This window comes from Talpa occidentalis, unplaced genomic scaffold, assembly GCF_014898055.3.
Source record: "Talpa occidentalis isolate TD23 unplaced genomic scaffold, MPIMG_talOcc4v2.1 talOcc4.15, whole genome shotgun sequence".
NCBI lineage: Eukaryota > Metazoa > Chordata > Mammalia > Eulipotyphla > Talpidae > Talpa > Talpa occidentalis.
In genome coordinates, this window is record NW_023601543.1 from 14,053,010 (window position 1) to 14,077,040 (window position 24,031).

The following is a 24,031-nucleotide window of genomic DNA, read 5'->3' on the forward strand; positions in this document are numbered from 1 at the left end:
AAGAACACAAAAACACTAATTCATAAGGAAGCCTGCACCCCTATGTTCATTGCGTACTATTTACAGTGGCCAAGATATGGAAACCATCTAAGTGCCCAAGGACAGATGATTGGATTAAGATGACATGGTATATGCGCACAAGGAATACTACTCAGCTATCAAAAATATAAACTCAGGCCATTTGCAGCAACATGGATGGAGCAGGAAGAGATAATGCAAAATGAGATAAGTCAGGAGAAAGATAAATATTGGATGGAATCACTAATCTGTGGAATATAGAGAAACCAAACTAAGAACCAGAGACAGAAAACCTTATAAGCTAACTCTTGAAAACTGAATATATAACTGAAGCTTATAAAAGGGAGGGAGCAGTGGACTAGGAAAAAAGAGAGAAGGAAGCACAAATGACTACAGTGGCGGACTGTGGGTGATTTGGTGGCGGGTACCCTGTGGTGGTGATTCCTGATGTTATCCTAATGTTATCCTAATGTTATCACAAATAAAAGAATAAATAAATTTATTATAAAAAATAGAAACTAAGAGGAGAGGAAGGTGAGGATTGCTTTGCAGTTACATTGAAGACAAATTATTTGAGCAACTACTTTTTTGTCCCTCTCTGGATCCAGAAAGATATTGTAGGAGTGGCGTGGCAAGCTTATGATCTTGTCTTGAAAGAGCTGCCAAGTCTACTTGAGAAGTTTGCATCTGCTGTTGCATAAAGGAGGAGAAGGAAGCTGGTGAGGGTTGAGCTCAAGAGGTGGCCGGAAGCCAGGCTGAGGAGCCCTGACTCCACCCCGGGGGCATAGAATCACTGAGGACAATAACCAGGGCAAGGAAGGGATCAGGTTTAGATTTTAGAAAGATACATTGGACCACTGTGGGGAGGGTAAATGAAGGGGCAGGGCAAGGAGCAAGATTGGGGGGGGGGGATCAATTGGAGTTGCTTATGGTGGGAGCTGGAGATATCTATGATCATGAGGAGGAAACTGGAGAGAAGAGGCCAGTGTGGGCAGAATAAAAGTGACTAACTTTACTGCCTTCATCCACCAAGCATCTATGGCTTTCATTAATCATTGATTCATTCAATCAACAAATAATTATGTTGCATCTGCTCTGTGCAGAGCACCATTCTAGGAGACACTAAGAGAAATAAGGAATATGTTATTCTAGTCTTCAAGAGGCTCCATTAACTAACTGTTCAAGTGAGTGGGACAGTCAATAGCTGCTCTAGGATTTCAGGGATGGTTCTGAGCGGTAGAGAGGTGGTGATCTATGAAACTACAGATGACAAGGAGAATGTTCATGAAGCCTGAGGATGCACAATAAAGGGCATTGCTAGGCAGCAGCTGAGGGTGTATACTGGAAAATACTACAGATACATTAGATGGGTAGGGTATGGTGAGAATATGTGTATGTATGTGTTTGTGTGTGCGTGTAAGCATGCTTGTGCATGTGTGTGTGCACATGGGAGCAGGTGTGTAATGGAACCAAAAAACTTAGATCTAGCAGATATGTCTATGAGAGAGAGAGAGAGAGAGAGAGAGAGAGAGAGAGAGAAGAGAAGAGATTGAGAGACTTTTGTGGTAGACAAGTGAACAAGTTTGGGTCTTTTGAATTTTCCCATAAAAGGCATCTATGTATGGTGGTACTGCCTGACAGAATCACATTTGTCTGCCAAACTTAATTTCACCATGAAGGATTAACTTGGAATTCTCAAGAACATGAGGCTAGGATCTGAAAGTGGGCCTCTGCTCTGCTGGTCATTTCCCTGGAAGAAGGGGGCAGCAATGGTCTGAATCCCCAAATACTCAGTCAGCCTAGTGCCTGGCCTCCTTCACAGAAGCCCAGGTGACTCTGAGAAAAGGGACTCCCTAGGGATGGTGAGGGCCTTAGGTCCCCTTAGCATAGGCCCACCGACTCACGAGCCTCCTCACTGCCTTCTTAACATCCTTGTTTCTCAGACTGTACACGATGGGGTTGATCATGGGGGTGACTACAGTGTAGAGCAGGGAGAAGATCTTGTTAAGGGTAGCCGCCTGGGTTGCCGTGGGAATGGCATACACTGTCCCCAGTGTCCCGTAATACAGAGTGACCACTATGAGGTGGGAGGAGCATGTGGAGAAGGCCCGTTGCTTTCCTGCAGCCGATGGGATTCTGAGGACGGCAGCAACAATGCGGACATAGGAGGCCACGGTGAGCAGGAAGGGCACCATGGTGACAAAGGTGGCCATGAGGAAAGTGGTTTTCGCCACTGTCTCGGAATCAGAACAGGCCAGCTTCAGCACAGGGGCTAGGTCACAGAAGAAGTGGTCAATCTCATCAGCTGTGCAGAATGGCAGCTGGAAAGTCATGGTGACTGTGAGCACGGGGGTCAGGAACCCCCCCAGCCAAGACCCACCTGCAAGCAGGATGCACGTGCGGATAGTCATGAGGTTTGGGTACTGGAGGGGGCTGCAGATGGCCAGGTATCGGTCATAAGACATGGCTGCCAGCAGAAAGCACTCCACGACTGCCATGGAACCGAAAAAGTAAAACTGGGCCGCACAGCCTGCAAAGGAAATGGCCTCGTGGCCCGAGAGAAGGGTCTGCAGCATCTTAGGGGAAATTGAGGTAGTGTACCAGATCTCGAGGAAGGAGAAATTGGACAGAAAGAAGTACATAGGAGTTTGCAGGCTGCGATCAAGGGAAATGACTGTAAGTATGACAATGTTCCCCATCAAGGTAACTACATAGACTCCCAGAAATATTCCGAAAAGGAAATACTGTAACCCATGGAGGCTCCCAAATCCCAGAAGAAGAAATTCTCTGATCATGGTCAGATTACCCATAGCTGTAAGACTCATGCATTAGACCTGAGAAAAAGAGAGAAATACAGCCAATTGGAAAAAGAGCAGTGCATCAGAAATGCCATCTGGTGTATAACTCAAAGGCCCTGTCTTTTCTCTTCTGGAACAAATCTTCTGTTTCGTGCTTCTAGGTGTATTTACCTAGTAGGTCCTGCAGAGTGAACAGAGAGGGCATGGCTGCCCTGTTCCACTCTTCACTTCCACATAACCTGCCTGTGTCTACCTTTGCGAGTCTTGCAGTGGGAGGCAAATACCTCTTAATGGTGGTATGGTGTGTGGAAGCTTCTCTGAACTTCTGAAATACAGTTTGTAAGACTCAATAGAAGTGTGAGTACACAATTCTTAAAAATAAAATCAAAATTCAGACCACCTTATCTCCCACTGAACCCCTAAATCAGGGTGGTATTCACCCCGAATGTAATTGGAGGGAGGAGGGGAATTCAGAACTATTGGTCTTAAAGTACCTGTAAGAAAAATAAGAGTTTCTGCCAGGCTCTGGGGACACGTAGCTGATTGCTTCCATGGCATCAAATTCCTATGGAAATTGGGGAGAAATGTATGTAAAGTTATTCACTTGAAATGTTAGAGAAAAATAATGTTCCATCCTTCATAAATGAAAATGACATTCCTGACTCACAAGCAGTAGGATGTGCATTTAGAGGTGTTTTTTTCCAGCAACTGAGATGGGTTAGCAGTGAGTCACGGCTGCGCTCCCCCTTCGCCACCAGTCCCTCCTGGAGCTGGAAGACCTGTGTTGTGAAATGGCTGGCTGGCCTCAGTGCCCCGGGCAGGCCGTGGTGGGATTACATGCTGGTCTGTGGTATGGCCTGCATTAGGGGCAAGTGTGGGGCCAGTTCGAAGCTCCTTTCAGTTGGTGTTCTAGGCTGAAGGCTCCATTGGTGACCAGGGAATAAAGTGAAAAGTCATCTTCAATGCTTTGCTTTAGGTGATGACAATGTGTCCCTAAAAGGTTAAAGTTAAGTCCTATTTTAAAAATGAAATCCTGTTTTAAATTCATTCAGAGAACTGGCTATTCAAAGGAATCCTATTAAGAATGCTTCTCTAATATGAGTGGATTTCTCCATAATTTGCCCTTTGTGCCAATCTGGATTGTAATACGCTGGGCTTACATAAAGAAAGGTCCACCTATAATGGGGGTAGCCAGGACATTTAGGGTGCCTAAGGTGGTACTGAATATAATTAAAGTGTTTAAGGAAAATCAATCAGCAGCTAGAGTTGCCCCTGGGGGTGACAGCTGCTTCCTAATTGGGGGATTAAACTGCAGTGTCCTATTACCATTTTGCCTTGTCTTCAGAGACTGCCAGCCAGCATTCAGAACCAACATTAAGATCATTAGATTTTTATCATTCAATCCCAAGTCTCATTACTTAATAATGGAATAAACTTGATTTCCCCTTTTGGTGAACAGACGTGCTCCTTGGTGCCTCCAAATCAAAGACTCACGAGCCTCCCTAACTTCTCTCCCACCCTCTCTTTTCTGGCCACGAAGACAGATTAGACATGCAGAAGAGTCTTCAACTCAAAATTCTCTCCATTCTTTCATCCATTCGTTTGTTCAATGGCCACATATTTGGGATCCTACTATGTGTCACTTATCGGGCTGGGTAAGCATCAGGGATAAAATCATGAGCAACCAAGGCGTGGTCTCAACGTCCCCAGCATTTACATTACATCCTGGTAGTGGAGGAAAATATTAAACAAAGGATTTAAAAGATAACCGTGAAACCCCCACTATAGGTGGACCTTCCTTTATGTAAGCCCAGTGTATTAACAATCCAGATTGGCACAAAGGGCAAATTATGTGATGAATGCTATGAGGGAAAAATGTGGGTCCTGATACAAAGAATAATCTGCCTGGAGAGGTGATTTAGTTTTGGCAAGATGGTCAGGCAAGGGCTCCCTAGGAGTCAGATTTGAGTTGAGATCGGACAGACAGGCAGCAGTTGCTGTGAGGAGAGGCAGAGGGGGGCTATTACACTAGAGAGGCAACACATGCAAAGGCCCTGAGTGAGAAAAGCACCTGGGTACTGGGAGAATTAAAACAAATAAGGAAATAACAAGACAGCATCAAGATAACCACTGGTGGGAAGCAGGTAGGGGGACAAGTGATAGGGGGTGAATTTGTCCAAGGCACGAACTGATTTATATTTCGAAAAAAAAATAATCCTTGAAGCTTTTATGTTGAGAATAGCCTGTAAGGGGAATAAAAGGGAAAATGAGAAAACTGGCGAGGAAGCTAAGACAGTATCTAGGTAAGAGATGGTGCCAAGGATCAGGCTGGTTATTTTTAGGGTGCTTTTATGTGGTAGACTTGATATACGTTTGTGCACTTTTCTGAATACATATTATACTTGAATAAAAAGTTTACCCTAATGAAATGACCTGAATTGCAGATGAAGTGTATTGGAAGAGGGCGTGAAGGACAGGGAGGAAATAAAGATGAATCCTAAGAATTAGGCTGAGCAAATTTCATGAATGACTCTCTTTCCCTGAGATTGGGAAGACCTAGGACATAATTTAGTTTGGGAGAAATTTTCTTCTCCCTCCCCTGGTCCCATCCTTCCTGTCAGATCTAGTGGGCTCTTGATCCATAGCTGAGATGATCGTTTCAATCCTTTTGTGAGTCAGTAATCTGGTAACAAACAGCTCTCATTGTTACCACACAACAAGTTCTTAAGTAGAAAGTGAACAAATTCTTGCTCCTGGTCTCAAAAGGGAGCAGACAAGAAAGGAACGGGGTCATTATAACCTTTATCACCCTGTAGAAATTGCTCAAAGCCCAGGGTTAGCAGCTGTACAGCGGGCGCACCCTCTGCATATGAAACGCAGGAAAACCCAGTCCCGGGGCACGGTTAGACGCCCTTCCATGTCAATCTGGAGAACTTTTGCTAATGGCAACCCAACTACCCAGAGCTTTCAATTATCTGCATTTTTTTTTAAATTCTGTGTTGTCTCATTTTGTTTTTGCATGAAAGAGATAGATAACGAAACAACCTCAGTCAAGAAAACAATTTTCAGATGTCCTGGGGTCGAAATACTCTCCGTCCTACCCTTTCTCTCTTCTCCCTCTTCATGTGCAGTTTTGACCAATCAGAATTAATGCTAAAAATAATGACCAGAGGCTCTGAAGGATCTTCAATCAGTAAAGAATGATTCAAGTATATCATTATTCTTGATTTAGTGAATTCGGACAGTGTACTCACATATCTTAACAGTTTTTTTTTTTTTGAAAACAGTGGAAAGCAGCTTTGTTCTTAACTTTCAGTTACCCAGAAAATCTAATTAAACATATACCCTTTCCCCCTTTTCCCTGGTAGCCTCTTAATAAGGATTTGTCTTTTCCTATGTCCTTTACAATCACCAAAAGATAATCATTAGCAAGAAAAATGTTCGGTGCACAATATAAAATACCCTTCCCCAACTCACTTCCCCTCACCACCTGCCAGATGCTAATAGTTGCCAAAGCATTATCATAAAATGGAAGGTGTAGCAGAATAACTAGGGAGTGGAAGACTATAGAAATCCAAACTCATTATCTCTTTTAGTGTCAATCTAGGAATACCTCTTGGAAAGAGGCGTGGTGAGGAGGGATCTGAAGAATGGCAGCTGAAGGTTAACTGCTGGATGGGAGAAACACACAGCTTGATAAGGAGAGACATGCTATGAATCAGTTACCATATGATCCAGTGATTGCATATATGTATATAAATATATATATGTCCATGTATGTAGATACAGAAATTACGAAGAAGTATCTTCACTCCCATCTTCTTCGCTGCAGCATCATTGACACTATCCACGTATGGAAACAGCCTAAATGTCCACTTATGGATGAATGGACGAAGAAAACCTATAAATAGGAATATTATTCTGTCTTCAAAAATGAAGGAAATGTTATCATTTGCAACAACATGATGAACCTGCGGGGATTATGCTAGCTGAAATAAGGTAGAAACAGAAAGACAAATGATGTATGATTTCACTTATATTTGGAATCTAAAAAAGACAAACTCATGGAATTAGAGAGCACAACAGTTACCCTCTGCAAGGGGAAAAGGGGAGACATTGGTCAAAAGATACAATCTTTCATAAGATGAATAAATTCTGGCAATCTAGGGTACAACATGGTGGTCAGAGTTAATAATTACTGTATTGGATACTTCAGATTTGCTGAGACAATAGATTTTAAGTGTTCTCACCACACACACAAAAATGAAATTAACAATGTGAAGTGATGGATGTGTTAATGTACCCTGATTTCAGTGTGTTCATATATCATTTTGTTAGACATCCTTTAAAAAGTCAGATATGTAGTATTCCAATCCCCACACCTCTGTCCATTAAAAAAAATTGAGCAACAAATACATAATACTCAAATGTGCTCTTAGATCTTTATTTTCCCAAAAGTTATACCAGATTGATATAAGGGAAAGTTTGTTTAATGATCAATATCAGGGGCAATTGGTAGGCACAAAAGATGATCTCGGTAATCCAGCCTAACAATTTAGGTCATCCGTTGGTCCAAGTACACATATACCCGCCCTTGCAGGTGAGATCTGTGAGAAACTGGGCTGCTGAGCAGAAAAACCTCCCAGAGACAGAGTCTTTAAAAGAGCAAAGCAGAGAAGAAATTGTTAACTTGTTTCATGCTGCTCTTCTACAAATACAGGAAGTTGTTTTTTTTTTTTTTTTGTCAACGCTTATATGTAATACCTTTCTTGAATAATTTAAGTTTATGTTACTCAGCAAGAAAATTTGGTTAAAGGTTTCCTTTGAACACAGCTTGTAGAACATTATAGACGGTTCACTTTTTAAGCAAATTGCACATTAATGTGAGAAACCCGTTGGTGTCCAGGGAAATGATTTTGTTATTTGTGTTTTTATTCCTTGAGATTTGCAGACAGGCATTATTGAAACCCGGAGACGGGCATTACTGAGATGTTTAAAACAAACATTATTGAGACCCAGACACAGACTGGGAGATCAGCATTATTGAGACATGGTGACAGATATTTCTAATTCAACTATATTCTAATTCAACTATATTTTTTGGTGCAAGATACTGTTTTCCTCCCATCCCCCCATTCTGTTCCAATAAAATGGGCCAGTATCTTGGGCCAAATAATATGTGATGTGTCATTATGTGACATACCTAGTCTAAATGTGAAAAATGGCAAGAATTATCCTAGTAAGTTGTGCAAAATATAATGAGCTCATGCATCTGGTTTCAACTGTCAAGTTATTTCCCAGACACACTAGAGGGTCTAAATAATCTGTGTAATGCCTAAGTTTCTCATTTATCCTACCAATACAAACTATAATTATGGCTATTGCTTTATAGCAAAAATCTGAAATAGATGGAATTCCAAAGATGTTGAGTCAAAAACAGTTTAGGGGGAAAAAAAAAAAAAGGTCTCCACAATGCCAAATACCCAGTGTGAATGAGTTTACTTTATAACCAGTTTTATTTTCCTAATTGGCTTCTTATGTTCATCTTGTCCTCTGAGTCAATAAATAGAACTTGCTAGACTTTCTGTGCCTACTCCTTTCCCTTATATTCAGGACAACTGAAACATCCCGACCCATCATTCCAATACTTATCTTCTTGTATGCTCAGCATTCTACAGGCATCTGAATAGTGGTGACATTTATTTTCTTGCATCTTTCACTCATCATCCTGGTGTTTGAATCTGACAATGGAGAAAAATCTCAGCCCCCTCCTACTTAAAGCTCTCTAATCTCACCCTGTAGCATTGAAGAGCTCAACCTGTCACCACTCACATTTCCTTTTTTGAAGCTTTCTGCTCCTAGACTTTTTCTTTGCTGATGCTGACAAATTTACAGTGGTTAGGAAGCTGCAACAGGCACAGTGACATGGTATGTTCTGTCTGTACTAGAGGATTATCATGTCTTAGGGAAGCAGAATATTGTAGCAGTTAAGAGCACCGTTGGTGTCAGACAGACCTGAGTTCAAGTTCTGCCTCCACCACATACTAGCTGTCTGACTTTGGGCGAGGGACTTGACCTCTCTGTGCTTAACTTTCTCAAGTTGTAAAATAGGGAATAATTATAATAATAAAACTACCCCAAGGCATGTTTATTAGGGTTGAATGATATCATTCATAGAAAGTGTTGGCAAGGTACACAGCACTTTACTTAAATGCTCAATCTCATTCTCATTTTACGATGTCACAACATACGTGTATGGTTACTCTTAAGTTGTTCCCTGTGTGTCTCCTTTAGAAAATAGTAAGTGCATCAAAAGTAGATGCAATCTTGGGCCTCCCTGGTGGCGCAAGGGGTTAAGTTTCAGCACTATGAAGCTATTAGCAGCCACTGCAGCATAAGTTCGATCAGCCACTGGAGCATGAGTTCCATCCCTGGCCAGGGAGCTGACCCACATGGCTCAGCGCACTCTCCTGCCTTGTCTGCTGCTCCCCTCAGCAGTGTATTTCAGTAGATCTGTCTGGTCTGCTTCCCACTCTGTCTCTGGTGAATCCTCTCACCCCCACACCTCTGGCCTGTACCCCAGTTCTTCTATGCATAAATAAAATCTTTAAAAAAATTAGATGCAATCTTGTAGTTTTTCCATTGTTGTCTCCCGATTTTCGCACATCTATCCCAAGAAGTGAGTATCCACTCGGTTCTTAGTAAATGATGATTGTATAACTTTTATTCTCATCTCTGTCAAAATCTGCAAGCTCTATTTTGGTCACTGATGACAGAAATCTGGACAGATTTTTCTTACCTCTCACTGACCTTTTCCTCCACAGGAGTGACTACCATAAGCCCATGATCTGGATGTTTCATTCATTCTGACAGAGAATCAGGATCCACCTTTAAGTGCATTCTTGGTCCGGTTGGTATCCTCACTACCCAACTTAATATCCTGCCTTAACGTCTTCCCATTAGGGAGTTAGGTCCTGCCTGTTTGCCCAATATGTTATTCTCATGAAAATCAATTTCCCTTAAGCCTGTTTCTCAAGGGTACTACTCCCCCTCCCCATTGGGAAAGTTCGATGAAATGATAGAGTATGCAAAGAACACCCAGAATGTCTCATGCCAACAAATGTCTCACCAAACCCTGAGTTCTGAAGTTTGTGGGTTCAGAGGCATCAATTACAATTCTGCAAGTCAAAGTTCTCTGTGGTGGTAATGGGGCCAATCCTCAGCAACACTGGGATTGTGGGAAAGGTTGATGGGCGGCTGCATTTCCTTTTTCTTTCTCTAGCACATTTCACCTTGGTTAATCCCAGTTTCATACAGTCTCTGAACCCTTCCCTTCTCTCTCCACCTCCAGTTTAGTACTTCTAGGAGTTCCTTTCAAAATCTTACTTTCATTTTAGTTTGTAGTTAAATTCACATTGAAGTTTAAGGAGCTCTCTCTTTTTTTTTAAAGAAGATTTATTTATTTATACAAGAACTGGGGTATGGGCCAGATGCGCGGGAGGGTGAGAGAATTCACCAGAGACAGAGTGGGGAGCAGAACAGGCAGACTGACGAAATACACTGCTGAGGGGAGCAGCAGGCAGCAGGAGAGGTCTGCTGTGCCTAAGGAGCTCTCTTAATATAAAACTGAACATAGACCTGGGGTGAAAATCTTTGCCCATGGTAGGTGCTCAATATTTGCTGAAGATTGAGAAATATAATGATTGCCCTTTGAATAAGTTCAGTAATGTATCAACAGCTAACAAAACGTGTGGTCAAATTTTCCCCCTGCTCCCACACATTTGGTTCAATCCTACTAGGAGAAGTATTCAAAATATCAGTCCTCCTTTTCAGAATTTTATCAGTAGTTAAATTTCTTGAATTCATTATGAATTGGGCAACCTTTGAATAACGACCTGCAGAGCTTGCTACTGCACTAGCTATGCGGGAAGAGTTTACTGAGAAAATTAATATTGTAAAAAAGGTTTTAGGGGTCGTACTTAAACCACTTCAAGAGAACAGAGCACACCAAGTAGAAATCAATATTGTTGATTACAAATGATTTTTGTCTATTCATTAAAGCAGATACCTCAGACGTTTGACAACCTTTTAAAGCTGTTAATTCAAGTTATTGAATATACTTAAGAGGAAAATAGCTGCATTTGAGATTTTCATTCTATTATTCATTCAGAAAATATTTACTGAATGCCTGCAAGTTGCATAGTCCTATTATGGGTAAATCTTAAATTATATAATGAGCATGCACCATTAAAAAGATGTTTATGTTTTAACTTGCATTGGGGAGCTTTCTAATAAAAGACGTCTTGTAGCAAATTTTGGAACAGTGAGGAATATTTCATAATATGGATACTTGTCTGGTTCTTATATATGTTTTATAAATTTATATTTTCATATAGTATATTTTCTTAAAGTGAGTTACCTCTGTAATATAAACTGACTTTTGTTTCTAATTATCATAATCTGCTAGCATGAGAACTTAGATTTTCTGGGTTTCAGATAGCATCACAGAAATATCTACCACTACACCCCTAAAATCTCTTTGGCAAGACAAATTTGAGGATCACAACTCCTCCCCCCTGCCCTACTTAACGGTGTTACCACTTTCTCTAAGGAAAGCATTAAGAGCAGTGGCTGACTTCTTTCTTTCTAGAATGAATGCATCCTTGGCTAATTCACTGGATGGATTTTCAGGCCCTTTACCATATCTTTGTTTATTAAGGTAAAAATGATGGGATCCACTCTGGGGGGTAGAGAAGATAGACAGTAAAGTACCCAGAGATGATGGCAACATAAAATCTCACTTCAAAGTAGATGAAACCGTAAAAGAAAACATTCTCATTTCCATGGGTAGCAGGGGAATCACAGAAGGAGGGTGTCAGTATGCAAATTTGATGCCAGAGTCCCTGGAAAAGGCCCTTACCCAGTGTGCAAATGCCAAGATAAAGGCATTTCTTTGGAGATCAGGTGCTGACTCCCTCTGAGGCAGTAGTCCAGTGGAATGCAGAGAGCACATGTTTTGAAGCACCTCAGCTAACCCATCTATAAGATGGGGACAACATCTAGCTCATTAGGCCATTTGTGGTTTAAAGGCAAGTACCTTACATGCAAAGCAGCTACTAAAATAAATGTTGAACAAATGTAAGTTCCCTCTCTCTTCTACTCTTTCGTTTCTGTGATGAAAAAAGAAAATATATAATCGACTTCATTCCCTGCAGCTGAAATGTCAGACTGATGTTGCAATTAAGAGCCAGGAGCTGAAAGAACCAATATTTCTCAGCAAGCAGCATGTAAAATTCAAAGTGCATAAAACCCTATTTACTAATTGTACATTCCTTTGGGGCAAAGGTTTGACCATATCTTATTCTCTGCAATCACATGACTTAGTGAATTGTTGACCATTCAAGGGTCACCGAGCAAACTTAAAGGTGACCCCAAATGGGTCAAACTTTGTACTTAGCAGGACTTATTGAGGAGGTACCAAAGAAAGATAGTCTGAAAATTGGATGACTAATTTTCAAAGTTTAGTTGTAGACTAAAAGGAAAGTTTGGGCTAGGCAATCTTCAAGAACTGAAGAATGTTATTGATATAGAGTCGTGATTGGTATCTGGGCAGGCTAGTAAGTGCCATTACATAAAAGAGTCTAATTTCCTACTCTGTATTTTTATCACAGGTTCCAGATGGAGAATTGGATCATAAGTTTAATGAACCCCTCTTGTAAGAATTTGTAGTAGATAGGAGGGTGGTTTTCATCAAAGCTTAAGTGGTAAGGACAAAGGGATAAGATCTGAGGTTGTCATAGGAACCTCGTTCCCCTCAAGGGCCATCAGCAGGATTAAATAATGACCATGGTGCACATTGGCAAGACTAAGGACTTTACAGTCGGGAGAACAAGATGGAAAAGAAAGTGTGTGGGAGTAAGAGACAGCAAAAGAAAGGAGGGAAAGCAGGGAGGTGCTTAGAGCTACCGCTGGAGATTTTAATCTATCCACGGTCATGGGTTGCAGTCTCTGACCCCTCCATGTCTTCTTCTTGCCATTTAAGCTTGTGTTCAGCAAGCGCAGTCAGACAACAGGCATTGACTAAGCATCTGTTCTGCCCCACGTACTGTGTGGGTGTGGTGGGCAAGACAGACATGATCAGAACAGGGTCAGGGTGGGAAACATTTTCAGTCTGGCACTGAAGGCTGGTGACTTTAATCCAAGGTGGGAACAAGAGTGCCAGAAGAGGGATTCCCGGAAAGTGCTCAAGTTAGATGTAGGAGAGAACAGATCCTAGAGGAGGTAGCACTTGAGGTATTTTTTGAAGGGTGTGAAGGACTTCAGTAGGAGAGATTGGGAGAGGCCATTCAAGGTGAAAGGAATGGACTGAGCAAAGGGACAGAGGAGGATGTGGGTAAAAATTATAACAAATTCGACTCCCTTGTTTTGTCTATTTTTGCGTGATTTTTTTTTTTTTGCTTGTGCACCAGGCACTGTGCACCAGGAACTACATACATAATCTCATCTAATCCTTATAACAACTTTGTGAGACAGGATCTCACTATTATCCATAGTTTATAGATAAAGAAACTGAGACCAGAGAGATTATATAAATTGTCCGAAATCACACAACTATGATGTGTTTCTAACTGGAGCCTGTCTGAATCCAGAGCCCATGCATGCAGTTGGCCACCAGGCTATTTGCAAGTCAGGTCATGGAAAGGAATGAAAGCATTATGTGGCTGGAACCCAAGCATGTAGAAAAGAGGAATGGTAGCTGCAGCCAAACTGTGGAGCATCTTATTGGCAGCATAAGGAGTGGGGGCTGGATCCTGTAAACAATGGGAAACCAAGGGAAGTTTTAAAGTAGTGGCTGACAGTCAAAGTGGTGCTTTAAGAAGATTAATTTGTCAGCAGTGTGTAGGATGGATGGAAAGGGGAGAGACGAGACAGTTAAGAGGCTGTTGCAATACAACGGTCCGGGTGTAAGGTAGTGTATTAAGCACTTGAACTAAGAAAGCCAGAGAATGGACAAAGGACAGACATTGAGAAGAGAAAAGACAAAGAAGTTTCGTGACTAACTGGATGTGGGGGTTGAGGGAGAAGGAGAGGTATGAATTAAGTCAGGAGCATGGAAGTATGGAAACTATTTAACTAGAAAAATGGTGATGCCAGTCACAGAATTGCAAGACTGCCTCCCTGGAGAGAAACTTGGACTTGAGATTGAAACTGGGAGAAATCTTTAAAAGTGATCTCTGCAACTGTGGAAATGCATGAGACCAACTTGGGAAGAGAGAGCAGTCAAGAGCAATAGCTTGGGGGATGCTTCCCTTGTGCTGATTTGGTGAGGAAAGATAGTAAAGGAAGTCATGGAGACAGGAGAAATAGGAAATTGTGAGAAAGGGGTTTCATGAAGGTAGTCTAGTCAATATTATAAATGTCGTAGGAAAAGAATATTCACTTTGGTAATGAGGAGATCTTTAGTGATCTACCAGGAACACTGGTATGAAATAGAACCAGGTATCTGAGACAGGGTATAGGGCACAGATAGGAGACAATGTAAAAAATGCTACGATGATTGAAAGGTATTTTTTAGGGTAAGCATGACCCTAGCACACTTGTTAGTTGAAGCAAAATGTTTATTCATTGACATTTGCTGGTGCAGATGTAGAGATCAAAGATGTGAGTTCAGGTTAGGAGTAACTGTGTTTGGAACAAGATGCTGATGAATGAAAAAGAGGTAGGATCTAGAGCAAAGTGGAAGCTTGCTTTGGTAATGCAGGAGTAGTAGCCACTCCCTTGGAAGACAAAGGCAGGAAAAGAGGCCAATGGAAGAGACAGAAGTATTTGGAGATGGTAAGAAGGAATTAATATAGAGACATTTGGAACTTTCAAGAAAGTTTATGCATCATGTACTACTGGTCTTCTTGTTACCAGTAGATTCTCTGTGCAAGAGAATGGGAATGAGCACAGGACTGAAAACTTTAGGAGTGTGTCCCCAGCCACTGGCACAGTACTTGACATGGAGAATCATCCATAAATTTTTCAAATAAATAAGTGAATAAGTGGGCAAGATTTACAACAACCACTATGAAACACGAGTGATGATTTTATAGTAAGGGAATAAAAGTTACATCCAACAGAATGGCTTAAATGAGAAAGTTAAATGATACCAGAGTTGGTGAGGATATAGAGCAACTGGATTGCTCACACACTGCTGGAGGGAGTGTGATAAGTTGGCAGAACTACTTTGAAAATTGTTGGCAAGCAATTTCTACTAAAGCTAAACACATGTGTGCTCCAGGACCCAGCAATTTCACTTTTAGGTGTATACCAAGATAAATGAGTACATTAGTTCCCTAAAAAACAAGAGCAAATACCGGATGGTCTCACTCATAGCAGGAATTTAGAAAACCTAAATAAGAGACCAGGAAAAAAGTTTAATTATAATAAAGTAAAAATCAAAATCAACAAGCAACTATAAATCAGAGACACACACTAGTGGGGGGGGGCAGAGAAGGGAGTAGGATCAAAACAAGGGTGGTGGGAATTGTATGGGGACTATAACCAAGATGATTATGCATACATTGTGCAAAAATGAAAAAGGATGTTAAAAATATATTTAAAAATTAAATTAAATTAAAAAAAAAACAAGAGCAAAAATGTCCATGTCAATGACCACGCAAGACAAAGAAAGTGAGTACACTCATAAAGGTGAGATGATCCGTGTGGACTTGCTGAGGTCATAAATGAAAGAGGTGGGATTTGAACTCAGGGTTTTCTCACTGTTTTCACTTGCCTCTATAGCCTAGGGTTAATGGATATCATATATGGTGTCTAGAACTTTATATATATTGTTGCTAATACCACAATCTTGCAGTATGTATATTATTGCCTTCATTTTACAGATTAACAAACTGAGAACCAGAAACTTATTGCCCGAAGTCATACAGCCAGTAAATGGTGAGGACATTTTTCTGGCCCAGCAGCTAAGATGTGAACTCAGATTTGCCTGGCTCCAAGGGGCATGCTTTTTCTCTTCTATGAAAGGGTGAAGGTTTTCTCAAATTTTGACAAGATTTAAGAAGGAAGTGCCATGGATGGAACTAATTGGAAACGTAGGAAGGTTTCAACGAAGGAGTCAAAGCTAGCCTGGACTTTTTTTTGCTCAAAAAGCAAAGACAGGAGCCATAGCTAAGCAATACCCTTCCCCATTTTCCTGTGACCCACTCAGTCTATTATAAGAGCCTGAGAATGAAGGATGGCAAAGAAGTGTTTATTTCTTTTTTTCTTTATCTTTTTTTTTTTTTTTTAGCGCGAACACAGTCCCCCACTACCACAAATTATGCAGTCGAGTTTCCCACATTTGGGGAAATCGCAGGGGTCAGCACATCCGGAGTGCAATGGATAAGCCTCGCCCTGGGAAAACCACCTCGTGATCATGGTATCTCCCCTGCCAGGTAAGTATAAAGAAGTGTTTATTTCTGATGTGACCTAGAGGTTTTAATCATCCAGTTCATTAATATAGATCAAGAACTATCTCAAGTCACCCACATTCCAGTTCTAACTTTCTTCCTTTTAAAAATAATATTATTGAAGTAACATTGGTCTAATACAGTATATAGGTTTCAAGTGTTAGGCATTTTATTTTGAAATTTGCGTTATCGTTGCCACCCAACATCTAGTTTCCATGAGCCATCATAAAATTAACTCTCTTTACCCAGCTCACCTACCCCTTCTTCTTGTCCCTCTGGTAGCCATCATTTTTTTCTTATAATCCAAGAGTTTGTTTTTGTTTTGTTTTGTTTGTTCAATTATTTTGTTTCATTGTCTTCCACATACGGTGAAACCATATGGGGTTTGTCTTTCTCTGTTGGACTTATTATACCAAGTGATCCAAGTGTTCCGAGGTTTGGGCCAAGTATCTCAAACTCCACTTCTTCCCCAATCCAAGGGTACTAGGACGCTTCCAGGATAACTCTGATTCCCCACACTCTAATATCTTCTCCCCAAAGAGCCTCCTCCATGACTTGGAATCATTAGTCTTTCATAGAAGCAATTTTGGCAGAAGAGATCCTGACCAAGATTGATTGAGTCCCAGAGAACAAGGTTTGAGAACACCACTTTGGGTGTAGAATGTCTGGTCTTTGCCAAGCCAGAAACTCGCGGCACAAGCCCTTTTGTTGTGTCTGTCCCTTCCCTGCCCCTCCTTCTCCTGAGTCAGGTGTCTCTGACTCAGATGAGAACTAGTAGCCATGTCTACCAGTGACTGTGCCTGGCAGTCTTTCTTTCAAGTGGTTCTAGGTCCTGGACATCTGTTCTGGATCTACATCTAATGTTCCCAAAACTAAGCCCAGGATGACATGCGAAGTTGTGTAGTATCTGCTCGTAGGTGATACAGAGTCCCTCACCTACATCCAAAGCAAGGGAAACGTAGAGTGGAAGTGGAGTAACAGGAAAGCAGAGTCCTGAAAAGGAACGGTTTGGGAGGCCAGGGTCACTAATTTAAGCTCATTAAGGGCTTCCTACCTACCCGCCATGGTTATGTTCTGTCCCCTGTTTTCTCCGATGCCCTCAAACAATCTTACGGAATATAAATCATTATCCTGATACACTAATGGTCTGAGGGAAATAGAAGCTCAGAGAGGCAAAGCAACTGCACTAACATTGTACAGCCGTGATTTCAACTTAGTCCTTATCTGAGTTTCCAAAACCCAAATCTCTTTGGATTGCACTGATTTAGGGTTTTTCATTGCAGGGAGGGAAAGTAAGAGCTGCTGAGATGTCTTTCCTCAGTGAATGTGGCTGTGAATCCCTGACAGGAATAAGCATGAGTAACCCCTCACCCTGCATGTAGTCTTCCTTCAGACATCACCTTTCCCTTCATACACATTTTCCCTCTTCAGTAATCTCTATCTGACATCCTGAGGCACTCTACAATTTCCATCTGAACAAATGCTTACTATTCAAACATTCTCAGATAGATTCCAGAGGTTTTTTCCCCATGGGGTATCTTTGATGGCATGAGAAGGACAGCAAGATGGGAGAATTTTCCTAACAGAACAGAGAACACCTGTATTAGTTTCCAATTGCTGCTGTAACAGTTTGCCACAAAATTTAGTGACTCAAAGGAATACAGATTTAATTTCTTACAGTTCTGGAGATGAGACATCCAAAATCAGTTTAACTGGGTTAAAATCAAGGTGTCATTTGAGCTATACTCCCTCCAGAGGCTGTAAAGGAAAATCTTTTCCTGCTTCAAGAGCTGCATTCCCTGTATCCCTTGGAGCACAGCCACTTCTTCCATCTTTAAAGTTTGCAATATAGCAGCTTCAAATCTCTCTTTGCTTGTGTCATATTGTCTTCTCCATTGTCAAATTCTGTCTGCCTCCCTCTTACAAAGGCCCTATTATTACATGTATGCCCCACATGAGTAATCCTGGATAATTTCTCCATCCCAAGGTTGTTAATCCCATCTTCAAAGTATCTTTTGCCATATAAAGTAACATTCAGAGGTTCCAGGTATTGGGACTTGGATATCTTTGGGGGGCCATTATTTGACCCATCACAGCATTCAAGACACACAGCTGTAGCTGTATGGTGAGAACCAGTTGTACTTTATCTCTGGAGAAGATGAACCAGGATGATAGTTATTCATGATAGAAAAGGAGGCCCAAGCATGGGCAAAGTTAGGAGTTACAAATCCTTAATTTTGCTGAAATGATGTCACGCAGGAACAGGTAATTCCTCTTCTTTGAAAAGTCTCTTCACTTGCACACTACCCTGCAGAGAGAGTCAGAAAGGAAGGTAGATCTTGGAGGATCTTCTCCTTCTCTCTTTCAAAACGGTTGCCTCATAGTTATCTCTTGTCTTGGTGGTTTCTCTGGCAGAGCAGTTGAGGAAAGGTTGAGAATCTGACTCTAGAAATAAAGGGAGGAAGCTAGAACTCTCTCTAACCGAACTTTACTTTCCCTCAAACTTCCACGTTCAATATCCTCTTCTTTGACTTTGTTGCCACCCCAGCATCTCTCGTTTGTTAAGAAGTGAAGCTACAATGCAGTGAAGAGTGGGGTAGCGGATAGTGAATGGAGAAGAAAAGTTTCCTAGGAGAAACCTTCATGTCAACCCACCTCAGAACAGAGAAAATCTTTCAACATCAAGTAGGGAACTGGGGATGGTTTTCAAACAGAATGACCAAGAGTTACAGGGTCATTACTTGATAACAATTAACTTCTTTTAATTGGCACTGAATATTATTATTCAGGGTGTGGGGACTCTCAAAAACCCCTATCCACAAGGTTCTTTGCTGAATGTTTATCACGAGGAATCACTTAGATCACATCTGGCATTCCTGGCTAAAACCCAGAGAAGAGTGGAGAGTGGGAATTTGGGGAACTCGGATTCTGAAAATCATGGAAAGACTGGTTGTGATAGAAGGGTGGGGGTGTGTCTGGCCCCAGACTAAATTTTCATGGTCTTGGAGCATCATCAACAGCATCACAAGTTCACCAAAGTTTTGATTGATGAGCACCAGATGCATAGCTGTGAACTAATGTTTTCTGTAGTGTTAGCAGCTGGCTTCCCACATTTTGGTCCTATTCCAGGACATCATCTATTATATTGCTCAATGCTCCTCCCTATACAAAATCTCATGACAAATTTTCCTCCAAGATCAGGGCCAGGAAAAAGTTTGTTTCTCCTAGTGACTGTGTCTCCTTTCTTCTGCCAGACAATGAAAGCACTAAAACCCATCACACAGAAGTATACCGCCTCATCCTACCCAGAGAGTTAACACAAACTCTCCAGCTGTATGAGCTTTGGATCTACTGAGAGGAGGGACAAGTCAAGAACAACTTCAGAATTGACTCAAGACTGGGGAAGCAGGACAAGCCACAACTTCTGAAGAGAAGGACCAATTAGACTCATATGAACACATGACAGGGAATTCAGAGAATTCCAAGGCAACAGTGATTGACACCAACAAGTTACAAGCTGAATCACGTTAGGGAATTCTCTAGCAGAAATGAGAGTTTGGCTTGGCTCCTAGCATTACAAAGCATGAGGAATATGTGGGAACCATCTCAGACAGGTCTTTTCTTTGCATGTCAGTGATTTGGAGGACCAAGAAGCTCTGGGATTGGGTAGTAGTTAGACAGAAAAAGACATAATCATCCATGGGATGTCCAGGAAGATTTGCTGAGCTGATACCTCCTTGTAGTGCACTGAGTCCACTATAATGGGGTACAGAAAATATTTGCTTTGCTAAGACTCACTAACTCCCTATACTAGTTCAATTATAGTTTCCTTCTAACCTTTTAATTGCTTATGAGACAAATGGGTCACATCTTGAAGAAATCCATGTGGAGCTCAGCATGAATAGTGCTATTTATAATCCAAGTGTTAATGTTGTATTTTGATTTTCACCTTGGTTGCCAGGAAACTCAGTTCTAAGTTGCATAGTTGATTATTTTAGCATTCTAGAAATCTGGGGAGGGGATGGATGGAGGATGAGTGTATTTTGTTTGTCCCCCCTCATCCTTCTCTTTGCACTGCTTTGATTCCTGATAAACAGATTTTAGTGTAATCATAACAAGAATTTATTAATTGTTAGCGTCTCCTCAAAATTTTTTGAAAGTAAGCAAGAAATAAATAAGCATGTAGATGCATGATATTTCTTTGTAAGCTTATCAAATTCCTCATAGACTCTTGATTGGATCCAATGTGGTAGGGCTATTGACCTTGACTCATGCTATGTGCACCTTTGTTCTGAAGACTTGTTGCTATCGGCCATGAAGGGACCTAGCCGGTATGTCCTGCTAGCAGTTGGCAGAGTCATTGCTGCCAAGGAAAGAAAGCACCTCTTTTTGTTCGTCGCTTGCATTACCCAAGGCATCGCAATAACACTTTCTTCGGGTTTCTTGCCTTGGGAACACCTAATGGCAAGATGCTTTTGATACTTCAGTAACTAAAGCTCCTTTAATGGGGTCCATGATGGACCTGCCTAGTTTTGTTCTATAGTGAAAAATGTTATAAGGAAGTTGCAGTATATATTTTGTTGGTAACGATGCCTTAAGCTATTAAGGCCATTTGTTATTTTCTGAAAGCAGGAGAGATAATGCGCACTTATAAAATCCACTGCACTGCGGGTAGCTCTAAGTTTCTTCCCTACAGAGTATTCCATAGCGCTCATGGGTTTGCCTTCTTCTTATTTTTCTTATGTCCTTATAAAATGGGGAAGGGGCATAGCTTCTTTAGTGCTGGGGAATTGGATGCTGTCTGAATCACAAATAAGTCACCAGGAAGTCAGTTTAGTGCAAACTGCACCCCCTTTTTATAGCCCCCTCTCCTAGCCCTGGCTCCCCTGTTTGCTTCCTGTCCTCAGAGCCCAGCTTCCTTGAGCCACTGATTCTGGCATCGCCCTGAAGACCCTGTCCTGTACTCTCTTCCTCCTCCCCATCCAAGATTCACACATTGAAGTTCCCCTTAACCCAATTTCTTCCCGAATTGAAAATGCAAATGTGCCTGCTGTATTGTCTGTAAGTATTAAGCCTCTACAAGAGGCTTTGTGTTAGGCACAAGGCTCTGTATGGGGCAGTGAAGGAAGGTGGGAGTCGGGGGAGCAGAGTGGCCTCTGAACTGCAGAGTGTCAGCAGCTGGAGAGCTTAGCGCTATTCAGGCCTGGGATGGGGCAAGGAGCAGAGAGGGGAAATGGGGACAGAAGCCAGGAGAAGGACTGTGGGCGCCATCATGAAGCCAGAGGGACTTGAGCTGGAGCGGGGAGAGCAGTCTCAGGGAGAGGAAGCTTTGATTTACATCTCACTCCAAGTTTCTGGGCCCACTAGTACTCACAACTCTGTCATGGGGCTTCAACTTCCAGTAATAGGAGGAAAACTCAGAAGGGAGCAGCCAGGGGCAAAGGCTGTGGGTTTTGCATCTTTCACCCAGACTAAATTCAAGAATCAGGGAAAAATAGCTTTCTCAGAATCAGTGCTGTGAGTTACACGCTGGGACCGGAGGCCAGGTCCGCGAGAGCAGGACTCTAACAAATTTATGCGCATTAGTTCACTGGTAATAGTCACTCGAGATGTTTATTTCTTTAGCTTCTATCTTAAAAAGCCTCTGGAAGTTTGACAATATCAAAGTTTTGACTTTGACATGTGATGGATTAAAACCACTCTAAAGGACTAAAATTTTGTAATTACTATCTGACTGACTCGACTCAAGCGTATTACAGAGGTTTTCAGAGGGACAGGCTGGGGTGATGTAATCGGTGCATCAACAACTGGTTTCTTTTAAGAAAACATAAAAGCTATTTCCAGCCGAAATTCTCAGAAACACTATAGGATATTAGTATAGCTGATTGATGTGATCTCATCTAATAGAAATGGGAGTTGAAGCTTTATCCCACTAGAACAGGTGATTAGAGGCAAATGAGGGGCAGGTTCCCATGGCAACTGCTTGGCCATCTCTGACCCTAAAGAGGCCCCTGAAGGGGAGCTTTGAGAAGGAACATGAATTTTCAAGGGGAACAGACAGCAGCCTTGACTTTTAAGGACATGCTGGAATGTTTATGGAATTGAGGTTACCTCTAGAGTTGTTCTGTGAGTACCGGGGAAAGATCTTAGATCTTGTTCCACTCTCCTGAAGTCTGAGGATGGTTCCTACATTTTGTTACTCCTCACTTCAACCTTCTTTGAGGGTCACCACTGCTGAAAGGAAACAGGGTAATGTGGGGCATTATCACAAGCTTGCTCAAGGCCGTGCGCTTTCTTCTCAGCAGCTCTACTCTCCTCCTTGAACTCTTACTAGTGTGACCCCAGGGGGCGGGGAGGCTGTGGAGGCTCTCTGGAGTAGCAGTACTTGTACTAAGGGCAGTGTAGCAGGTATCACTCCTCCTTTTGTGAAAAGGTGTGGTTGAACGTGCCTGCTGACTTCTTTTTAGTAGGTTAAGGTCCTATTTAATGGCAGCCACTGGGAGACAGGGGATAAGCAAGGAGCAAGGAGGCACTGCTCTTCATACTCCTGGGACTTACCAACCTTCCCTCATCTCTCGTAAGCTGCAGCCTGTGTCCATCACCCTGTTACTGCCTTCTCGCTCCTCTCATAAGTAACATATTACAAGGTCTTCATTTTTTTCTTTCCCCAGCTATTTTCACTTCTCTGTGGCACTACCCCCTTCTCTTATTCATCTCCCCCTTCTCTTATCCATCTCCTTCTCCCTCCCACATATATCCCTAAGGTTTCTGCTCACATCTGAGATGTCAGACTTGATGAAATGTCTCTCTGTCCCCAGGAATTTCACAGGCGCTAAAGGATTCCTAATCTAGACCAACGCTGAAAGACAGAGATAAGTGATAGGATGTTACATTTGATAAGTCCCTACTATGTGCTTTTATATATGTGTCATATATATATGACTCACTGTACTTGCAAAAAAGCTCTGCAGAATAGACTTTATTAGTCATATCTATTCTGCAGATGACAGAAGGGAGGCTTTCAAAGATCAAAGTGACTTATCCAGAACATGTAATTGCAGAATGAGGATTTGAATCCCAATCTTCTAGCTCCGAATCTGTTCCTTCTTCTGATCCTTTAAGAGAGTGTGGGGGCTTGAGGACTGCATGTTTCTTGGAGATACTGTCATTGACTCCTGAAGGCTGGAATGTGGGATGGGGTCTTTGAAAATTCATTCTGTTTGATTGTTACGACTCCAGGTGCTTTGCAGTAGTACTTGACCTTGAGGTCTCTAATCTGTATTCACTCAGGGTGATGGAAAATAATTCATTCTCCATCTCCCACAGGAGAACATCCTGTTCCCACCACAGACCTTGGATGACATGAGTCAGGAGTTCTTTCTACTCTGGCTTTTTGAATTCCATTCAGTCACTCATTCCTTCATTTGTTCATTCATTCATTCAACTATTGATGCATTGAGTATCTCTCAGGTGCCAGATACTAAGCAGAGTTGATGATCCACCATCATGAAGCCATATTTCCTGCCATTATGTAGCTCATGATCTTCTGGAGGCTTTGGAGACTTCAACTGATAGTGGAAGTGTGATATGGTAAGAACAGATACAACTATTAAGGACTCATTAGCAGTCCACGCTAAGGACATTTTCACCAGAGATGGGGCCAAATGTGAGGGTTTATGCTTGCAGGAATCAACCTTTCCTGGCTCCCAGGCACCCCATCCCTTCTTCCTTCTCCAGGTTCCTATGACTAGCAAATACTTA

At 41.9% G+C, this 24,031-nt stretch overlaps 1 protein-coding gene and 1 non-coding gene across 2 annotated transcripts; both read right to left on the minus strand.

Annotated features, from left to right (window-relative positions):
* Nucleotides 1-1,889: 1,889 nt before the first annotated feature.
* On the minus strand, nucleotides 1,890-2,828 carry LOC119246458 (olfactory receptor 11L1-like). The gene has a single exon (XM_037512816.1). The coding sequence runs from the start codon at nucleotides 2,826-2,828 to the stop codon at nucleotides 1,890-1,892; it is 939 nt and encodes a 312-aa protein (XP_037368713.1).
* Nucleotides 2,829-16,105: 13,277 nt separating this feature from the next.
* On the minus strand, nucleotides 16,106-16,263 carry LOC119246840 (U1 spliceosomal RNA). The gene has a single exon (XR_005125591.1). It is a non-coding gene; the product is annotated as a U1 spliceosomal RNA (small nuclear RNA).
* Between the last annotated feature and the right edge of the window lie 7,768 nt (nucleotides 16,264-24,031).

Coding starts and splice junctions, on each gene's coding strand:
- LOC119246458 (XM_037512816.1), bottom strand. CDS start 2,828: ATGGGTAATCTGACCATGATCAGAGAATTTCTTCTTCTGGGATTTGGG.